This window comes from Rhincodon typus, unplaced genomic scaffold (genome assembly GCF_021869965.1).
Source record: "Rhincodon typus isolate 14 unplaced genomic scaffold, sRhiTyp1.1 hic_rhity00002738, whole genome shotgun sequence".
Taxonomy (NCBI): Eukaryota; Metazoa; Chordata; class Chondrichthyes; order Orectolobiformes; family Rhincodontidae; genus Rhincodon; species Rhincodon typus.
This window is the reverse complement of record NW_025968376.1, coordinates 5,309-14,788: the sequence shown is the minus strand read 5'-3', so window position 1 is coordinate 14,788 and position 9,480 is coordinate 5,309. Positions and strand designations below refer to the sequence as shown.

Sequence of the window (9,480 nt, the reverse complement as noted above, 5' to 3'; positions counted from 1 at the left end):
GCAACAACCATTCCTGTCCCTACTCTATCCATGTCTCCGAAATGGCCACAACATCGAAGTCCCAGGTACCAACCCATGCTGCAAGTTCACCCACCTTATTCCGGATGCTCCTGGCATTGAAGTAGACACACTTCAAACCACCTTCCTGCCTGCTGGTACACTCCTGTGATAGGGTTGAAACCTTATTTATGACCTCACTACTCTCAACCTCCTGTACACTGGAGCTACAATTCAGGTTCCCATCCCACTGTTGAATTAGTTTAAACCCTCCCGAAGAGCATTAGCAAATTTCTCCCCCAGGATATTGGTACCCCTCTGGTTCAGGTGTAGACCGTCCCGTTTGTAGAGGTCCCACCTACCCCAGAATGAGCCCCAATTATCCAGGTATCTGAATCCTTCCCTCCTGCACCATCCCTGTAGCCACGTGTTCAACTGCTCTCTCTCCCTATTCCTCGCCTCGCTAGCACGTGGCACGGGTAACAAACCAGAGATAACAACTCTGTTCTAGCTCTAAGCTTCCACCCTAGCTCCTTGAATTTCTGCCTCTTTTCCCTCATACCTTAAACTGATGCCCTCTAGTCCTCAATTCCTCAACCCTGGGAAAAAGAATGAGTGCATTCACCCTGTGCATGCCTCTCATGTTCTTAGACATTTCTACAAGATTCCCCGCACCCCCACCCCCCAGTCTCCTACACTCGAAAGAAAAAGGTCCAAACTTGTTCAACATCTCCCTATAACTCAGTCCCTTGAATCCTGGCAACATGATTGAAAATTTCTTCTACACTCTTTCCAGTTTAATAACATCCCTTCTATGGCAAGGTAGCTAAAACTGGACATAATACTCCAAGTGCGGCCTCACCAATGTCCTGTACAACTGCAACATAATTCTGCAACTTCTGTACTCAATGTCTTGACTGATGAAGACCAGTGTGCCAAACACCTTCTTCACTGGCCTGTTTATGACTCCACTTTCAGAGAACTGTGCGCCTGAACTCCAACGTCCCTCTGTTCCACTACACTCCTTAAGGCCCTACCATTCACCATGAAACTCCTACCTTGAATTGACATTCTAAAGTGCAACACCTCACACTTATCTATATTAAACTCCATTTGCCATTTCTTGACCCACTTCCCCAGCTGATCAAGATCCTGCTGCAATTTCTGATAACTTTCCTCACTGTCCATGATACCACCGATTTCAGTGTCATCCACAAACTTACTAATCATGCCTTGTACACTTGCATCCAAATCATTGATATAGACAACAAACAGCAATAGGCTCATCACCAACCCCTGAGGCACACCACTAGTTACGGGCTTCCAGTCTGACAAGCATCCTTCCACTATTACTCTGCTTCCTACCATCAAGCCAATTGTGTATCCAATATGCCGATTCTCCCTGGATTCCATGAAATCTAACCTTCCAGAGCAGCCTACCATGTGTGGAACCTTATCAAAGGCCTTAGTGAAATCCATGCAGACTACGTCTACCACCCTGCCCTCAAAGGACTGTAATAAATTTGTGAGGCATTATCTCCCGCACACGAAGCTACCCTGCTTACTTCTAACTTATTCCTGTCTTTCTAAATGCATGTATATCTTATCCCTCAGAATCTTCTCAAGTAACTTACCTACTCCAGATGTTAAGCTTACTGGTCTATAATTCAGAGACAGTGGGAACTGCCGATGCTGGAGAAGGTGTAGAGCTGGATGAACACAGCAGGCCAAGCAGCATCACAGGAGCAGGAAAGCTGACGTTTCCGGTCTAGACCCTTCTTCAGAAATGGGGGAGGGGAAGGGGATTCTGAAATAAATAGGGAGGGAGGGGGAGGCAGATAGAAGATGGATAAAGGAGAAGATAGGTGGAGAGGAGACAGACAGCTCAAAGGCGGGGATGGAGCCAGTAAAGGTGAGTGTAGGTGGGGAGTTAGGGAGGGGATAGGTCAGTCCAGGGAGGACGGACAGGTCAAGGGGGCGGGATAAGGCTGGTAGGTAGGAGATGGGGGTGGGGCTTGAGGTGGGAGGAGTGGATAGGTGGGAGGAAGGACATGTTAGGGAGGCGGGGACAAGCTGGGCTGGTTTTGGGATGCGGTCGGGGAGGGGAGATTTTGAAGCTTGTGAAGTCCACATTGATACCATTGGGCTGCAGGGTTCCTAAGCGAAATATGAGGTGCTGTTCCTGCAACCTTCGGGTGGCATTGTTGTGGCACTGCAGGAGGCCCAGGATGGACATGTTGTCCAAGGAGTGGGAGGGGGAGTTGAAATGGTTCACGACTGGGAGGTGCAGTCATTTGTCGCGAACTGAGCGTAGGTGTTCTGCAAAGCGGTCCCCAAGGCTCCGCTTAGTTTCCCCAATGTAGAGGAGGCCACAACGGGAACAATGGATGCAGTATACCGCATTAGCAGATGTGCAGGTCTATAATTCCTAGGTTTTTCTTTGCAGCCCTTCTTGAATAAGGGCACAACATTCGCTACCCTCCAGTCTTCTGGGCCCTCACCCGTGGCTAATGATGATGCAAATATATCAGCCAGGGTCCCTGCGATTTCTTCTCTAGCCTCTTGCAGTGTCCATGTCAAATGTTCTTGTAAAGTCCACGTAGACAAGATCTACTGCCCTACCCTCAAACCATCTTCATTTCGTCAAAAAAAAACTCAATCAAGTTTGAGACAAAACCTCCCAATGTAAAGCCATGCTGACTATCCCTAAAAGTCCTTTTTTCTCCAAATGAGAATAAATCCTATCCCTGAATAACCTTCTCCAATAACTTCCTGACCACTGATGTAATGTTCACTGGCCTATAATTTCCTGGATTATCCCTGTTGCCCTTCTTAAACAACGGAGCAACACTTGCCATTCACCAGTCTTCTGGGGCCTCATGTGGCTAAAGAGGAGTCAAAGATATCAGTCAAGGCCCCAGTAATCTCTTCCCTTACCTCCCTCAATATCCTGGGATAGATCCCATCAGGCCCTGGGGGATTTATCTACCTTAATGTTTTTCAAGACACTCAACACCTCCTCCTTCTTAATATCGACATACCCCAGAATTTCAACAGACAACTCCCCAATCTCACCATCATGTATGTCCTTCTCCTTGGCGAATACCAATGTGACGTACTCATTAAGGATTTCACCCACCTCCTCTGCCTTGTTGTGGACCTACCCTTTTCCCAGTTACTCTCTTGCTCCTAACGAACATATAAAATGCCTGGGTATTCTCCTTACTCCTATTTGCCAAGCATACTCCATGGCTCCTTCTAGTCTTCCTAATTTCTTGTTTAAATTATTTTCTGCTTCCTTCATATTCCTGGAGAGCCTTGCCAGCAGTGTGTACTGTAGCTAACCCACTGAAATATTGATCCAAGACAGGCGTTTCTATGGAGATATTTCACATTCAACAATAAAACAAACACAGTCAGTGACTTACCCAAATCGGACACAGAGGGCCAGGTGTGGGAACAGCATGACATCAGCCATGGTGAAGTTTTTCCCCGCTATATATGATTGGGGTCCCATCTGAAAACAAAACAGAGAGATTATATTTGTTCACTGACAAATCAAAAATATTAGCTCTCTCTGTCAGTCAGTTCCAATTCTAAGCGTAAGTTAAAGTGCAAGTTAAAAATGTGAAGTGATTCATTTGGAAGGGTGAATTTGAATGCAGAATACAGGGTTAATGCCAGGATTCTTGGCAGGATGGAGGAACAGAGGGATCTTGGGGTCCATGCCCATAGATCCCTCAAAATTGCTACCCATGTTGATAGGGTTGTAAAGAAGGCATATGGTGTGTTGGCTTTCATTGGCAGGGGAATTGAGTTTAAGAGCCACAAGATTATGCTACAGCTCTATAAAACCCTGGTTAGACCACACTTGGAATATTGTGTTCAGTTCTGGTTGCCTCATTATAGGAAGGATGTGGAAGCTTTAGAGAGTGTGCAGAAGAGATTCACCAGGATGCTGACTGGACTGGAGGGCAAGTCTTATGAGGAAAGGTTGAGGGAGCTGGGGCTTTTTTCATTGGAGCGAAGAAGGATGAGAGGTGAACAAGATGATGAGAGGCATAGATAGAGTGGGTAGCCAGAGACTTTTTCCAAGGGCGGAAATGACTATTACGAGGGGGCATAATTTTAAGGTGATTGGTGGAAGGTATAGGGGAGATGTCAGAGGTAGATTCTTTATACAGAGAGTGGTGGTTGCGTGGAATGTGCTGCCGGCGGTGGTAGTGGAGTCAGATACATTACAGACATTTAAGCGACTCTTTGATAGGCACATGGATGATAGTATAATGTAGGGTATGCAGCATAGTTTGATCTTCGTAGGATAATAGGTCGGCACAACAGCATGGGCCGAAGGGCCTGTACTGTGCTGTACTGTTCTATGTTCTAAACCCTGAGGATCTACTGCCATCAGTTTTGCCTGGAACTGCTTATAGAATGACCCCAGCAGAGGGGAATGGAATCAGATGGAACAGACAGTAACAGAAACCCAATTTGCCAACAATTAGATCAAAAGCAATTCCTATTCCCTCTGCAGTTGAATGCCAAGAGGAAACAGAAGGAGTGTCATCACAGTTTTACTCAATGCAGAAACTGATAAGCTCCCAGAAGATTCCATCCATAATTATATACACCCATCAGTAAAAAGAAAATGAAGGCAAGTTTAAATTTAAGCAAAACATTAAAGATGGTAACAATCTGCCATCATACACTAGATAGATTGCAGATTACTGAAGATGATGATTCATGCCCCAATTACTGTGCTGCCAAGGTTCAGCCTGCAAAACTACAACAGAACTTTGGATTCGTATACGGGAATACCACAGCACATGTAACTGAATGACATAAGAATTACTCTCATTAGTTAGGCCACATTTGGAATATTGCACATAGTTCTGGTCACCACACTACCAGAAGGACATGGATGCTTTGGAGGGGATGTAGAAAAGGTCTACCAGGATGTTGCCTGGTCAGGAGGGTTTTAGTTACGAGGAGAAGTTGGATTAACTCAGATTGATTGTTTTCATGGAAAGACAGAAGCTGAGGGGCAACTTGATAGAGGTCTACAAAATTATGAGAGCCATAGATAGAGTAGATGGTCAGAGGCTTTTGACCAGGTTGGAAAGGTCAACTACAACAGCACAGATTCAAGGTGAGAGGGGTTAAATTTAAGGAAGAAGTGCAGGTAAATCTTTTTCATAGAGAGGGTGTTGGATGCCTGGAATGCACTGCCAGTGGTGATGCAAGCAGGCACGTTAGCAGTGTTTAAGATGTATCTTGATAGACACATGAACACGAGGTGAACAGAGGAATGGAAACCACATTTGAGCAATAAGTAGCAGGTCTAAATAAGGATTAGAAATCGATGCAGGCATGGTGGGCCAAAGAGTCTGTTCCTGTGCTGCATTGTATTGTACTATATTATATTGTGCCAATCATATCCAAGGCATTGTTTTGAAGTCAGTCCAGGCCAATGGGATGAAAGTCTCTTGCCAACTGACTGCAGGAAACTTAGTCTTATAAGATTGGTCAGTTTCAAATCACATTCCTCTTGCTGTGTGAAACAGGATTGGTCAATCTCAGACCCATTGCTCCCATTGTGAGAAACTAGATTGGTCAGTCTCCATTTCTGACCTCTCACTGGGTGAAATGGGATTGGTCAGTCTAAGTCCCTTGGTGCCCAGTTTTGAGATGTGAGATCTGTTCTGAACCTATCCCATTCAGCAACACAGCACAATGGAGAGAGAGGGTCCTCATCTCCGGGCTGGGATGTTAATCACTCCTTTAGTGTCCAGAGGTGGCGAAGGTGATGGCTGAGGACAAGTAGCTCTCTGTGGCAAACTAGACATTCACATATTATCCAATTAACTGGCCTTCATCCATCTCATTCACTTCCTCCACTATCGATGCTCAGTACCAGCAGTCTGTACCATCTAGAAGATGCACTGCAGTGACTCACCAAGGCTCCTTTGACAGTACCTTCCAAACCAATGACCACTATCATCTAGAAGGACAAGGGCAATTGATACATGGGAATACCCACCCCATGAAAATTCCCTTCCCATTAACACATCATCCTGACTTGGAAATATATCACTGTTCCTTCAGTGTCGTTGGGTCAAAATCCTGGAAATTCCACCCAAATGACATTTTGGGTATTCCTAACTAAAAGACCACAGTGGTTCAAGGAGGAAGCTTCAGACCACCTTCTCAAGGGCAACTAGAAATGGACAATAAATGGTCTGCCAGAAGTACCCATAAGCAAATATAAAACAAATCTAGCTCAGCTAAAATTTTGCAATCTCAGTTTGGAAAACGTAAAATGAAGTGTTGTCTTATTTCATTCCGAAATGGCTAACTTTGATCTGAAAAATGGGCAGCATGGTGGCTCAGTGGTTAGCACAGCTGCCTCACAATGCCAGGGACCTGGATTCAATTCCACCCTCTGGCGACTGCCTGTGTGGAGTTTGCACATTCTCTGCGTGTCTGCATGGGTTTCCTCTGGGTGCTCCGGTTTCTTCCCACAATCCAACGATGTGCAGGTTAGGTGGATTGGCTATGCTAAATTGCCCATACTGTTCAGGGATATGTAGGTTAGGTGGATTTGCCATGGGAAATGTAGGGATAGGGTTGGGGGAAGGGAGGGGTGGAAAATGAGTTTTTGGGGGATGCTCTTCAGAGAGTTAGTGTGGACTTGTTGGGTTGAATGGCCTGTTTCCACTGTAGGAATTCTATATTTAAAAAAAAAATGCACCACCTCATTTTCAACTCCCTGAACACAGGATACTCTCTCTCCCACCTCCTTTTCTGATTTTAGGCCCTTCAGTTATTTCAGCCTTCTAAGGTGTCAATTATGGGGGATACGGGCCTTGTTTGTGCAGTCAGTGAATATCATTTAATTGAATCTGTGCTAAGTATCCTCCAAAGCTCATCTCTCCTCCCTAAGGTGCAGTGTGTCAAGCTGAATACAATGCTACAGGTCAGTTATAACCCCCACTCTATACTGACGCATCATTTGCTGCTCATTGTATCGCAGTTCTTTTTGAGATAAGGAACCTACCTTCCCCAGATATCCTTCCCAGAGGGTAAACTCGGATGTCAATGCAGCTTTATTTCTTGCCAGTGCACTTTCGTGTCGCTCTGGTTCTGGGACCCTCCAATTGTAGAACGCATAATCAGCTGCAGATACAATAACAATGAAATTAGAATGGGTTCTGCTCCCCAGTACATTGAGAAACCTGTTCCCCACTAGATACTGTCAAACTGTAACAGTTTCATTGTTATGTGTGTAAGTTACTCACTGCTTACTGTCAAATTAAAACATGTCCTGCAATAGGGACGAGGATAAACAACTCCGTTGCCTTTTCTAATAATCAACTCCCAACTGGGAAGGCCGTGTACACCCAAATACAATTTTCTGGACCAGAAGTGTTTGCTGAACATTGCTGAGAAAGGTTGTATGAGGGACTCCTGAGGCCTGATAGGCTGGAGCTAGGTCCAGCTTCAAGGAATTGATGGAGACAGGACTATGTCTCGTGAACCATTTCATAGATTCATAGCTTCATACAGTGCAGAACAGGCTTTCGGCCCATCGAGTCAGCCACGAAACTACCATGAAAGGCACACAATCCCAATTTCCTGCACTTGGCCCATCTTCCCTCCGAGTCCCTTTCCCCTTATCCTAAAACAATGCCCTCTCGTGACTGACCTCTCAACCAAAGGAAACAGCTGTTCTCTATTCACCCTGTGCATACCCCTCAATCTTGTATATCTCAATCGTGCCAACATCACCACCACCACCACATCCTCCCCCTCCTCCCCAGTCTTCTCCGCTCTAAAAGAAAACAATCCATGCCTATATAGTCTTTCCTTATAGCTCAATTTCTCCATCCCAGGCAACATTCTGGTAAACCTCCTCTCACCCCGTCTGGTGCTATCACATCCTTCCTGTAGTGAAGTGAACAGAATTGCACACAGTGCTCCAGCAATGCACCGTACAACTCCAACATTACGTCCTTGCTCTTATATGCTGTTTGGATCCTTACTTCATGGAATCTCTTCTTGTTCTCATTCTGAACAAAGTGTGTTGTGTGCAGTCACCATGCAAGTGGGTTTCTGAATACCCCTCCACTTCACTATGTTCATTATCCTCCCTTCCCCTTCTATCTTGTTCCACCACCTTTACCCTCCCTTGCCATCCAATGCTCCCCATCCCTACATGTTCCTCTGCCACCTTACCCTCCTTTCCTTCTGCTTGATCATCCTCTGCTTTTTGTACCCCACTTTCCCCAGTCCCCTTCACCTCCTTCCTGGCTCATTCTCTCCTTGTTTCCCCCTCACCTGCCTTTTCTCCATCACTCTTCGCTTCCTGCAACCCACACCTCATTACCCTCAACAATATCCAGCACCACCCCACCCTCCCAACACACATTCCTTCCACCTCATCACCCTTGTTAACAATATTCCAGATCCCACAACAACTCCACCACTGCCTCCAACCCCTGACCAGAACATGATCAAGTTGCCCAGGCTGAATGAACTGCAACAGTGACACAATGGCTCAGGATGAGGAACTTACCCATCTTCTGATGCAGAGTTAGAACCTCAAACATTCTCTGGTAGACCAGAGCCTGTTCTGCTGGTGCATCTGGGATCAGTTGGTTGCCTTGGGATTTGTACTGACTCTAAAGACGGAGAAGGAGAGAAATGAGAAAGAAAGGTCAGATAAATATGCAAGGCAATCCTGAGGAATATTTTGTTTAGAGCTATTTGAATACATTTGCTTTCCAATTCATGTATTTAGCTAGGACACAAACTCACAGACATCTGGATATTTCTGCACCAGGACCTGGTTTATCTGGCAGTGGTTAAATTGGCAGAGATAAAGTTGCCAACTCTACAAGATATGTTTCACGAGGTATCATTTATTGGTCTGATGACTTTAAGAACTGTTGAAATTCGTACAATTATATCTCACAGAATTAATAATTCCCTATATAAGCACAGGAATATTCCAGCCAGTTTTAATCAGGTTTCAAAACTAATTTCGATGTTGGTCTATGATTTGATGTAACATAAAAGAAGCAATCAATTTATGAGTTGCTTTGTGCCTAACTGGTGCTGGGTTAGTTAATACAGTGTTGGACTTCACCATTCCTGAGAATATTATTGGGGGAAGGGGAAATAAATACAATAAAACTACAACTAGAGAAAAAAGGACTAGGAAAATTAATTGGGCTAAAGGCCAATAAATTTCTTGGGCCTGATGCATTGCATCCGAGGATTTTAAAGGAAATAATTATGGAGATACAGAGTGTAATGGTGGCAATAGTGGTGGTAACCTTCCAAGACTCCTCAGATTTGGGAAAATTTCCAGAAGATTGGAAAAGTGTCAGTGTAACACATTTAATCTAAAAGGGAGGCAGACAAAAACAGATAACTATAACTTCACAGATAGTAGGAACTGCAGATGCTGGAGAATCTAAG

The 9,480-nt window shown here is 44.9% G+C and overlaps 1 protein-coding gene across 1 annotated transcript in view; it reads right to left on the bottom strand.

The window, feature by feature from the left end:
- Nucleotides 1-3,390: 3,390 nt before the first annotated feature.
- The window catches only part of LOC109918526 (glutathione S-transferase A-like), a 9,219-nt gene continuing 3,129 nt past the window's right edge, over nucleotides 3,391-9,480 (bottom strand). The window contains exons 2-4 of the mRNA XM_048593376.1: nucleotides 8,573-8,678; nucleotides 7,055-7,173; nucleotides 3,391-3,514 (exon numbers count right to left, since the gene is read on the bottom strand). Coding sequence (XP_048449333.1) covers nucleotides 3,422-3,514; nucleotides 7,055-7,173; nucleotides 8,573-8,678 — 318 coding nt within the window. The 3' untranslated portion in view covers nucleotides 3,391-3,421. The remainder of the gene's footprint in view (nucleotides 3,515-7,054; nucleotides 7,174-8,572; nucleotides 8,679-9,480) is intronic.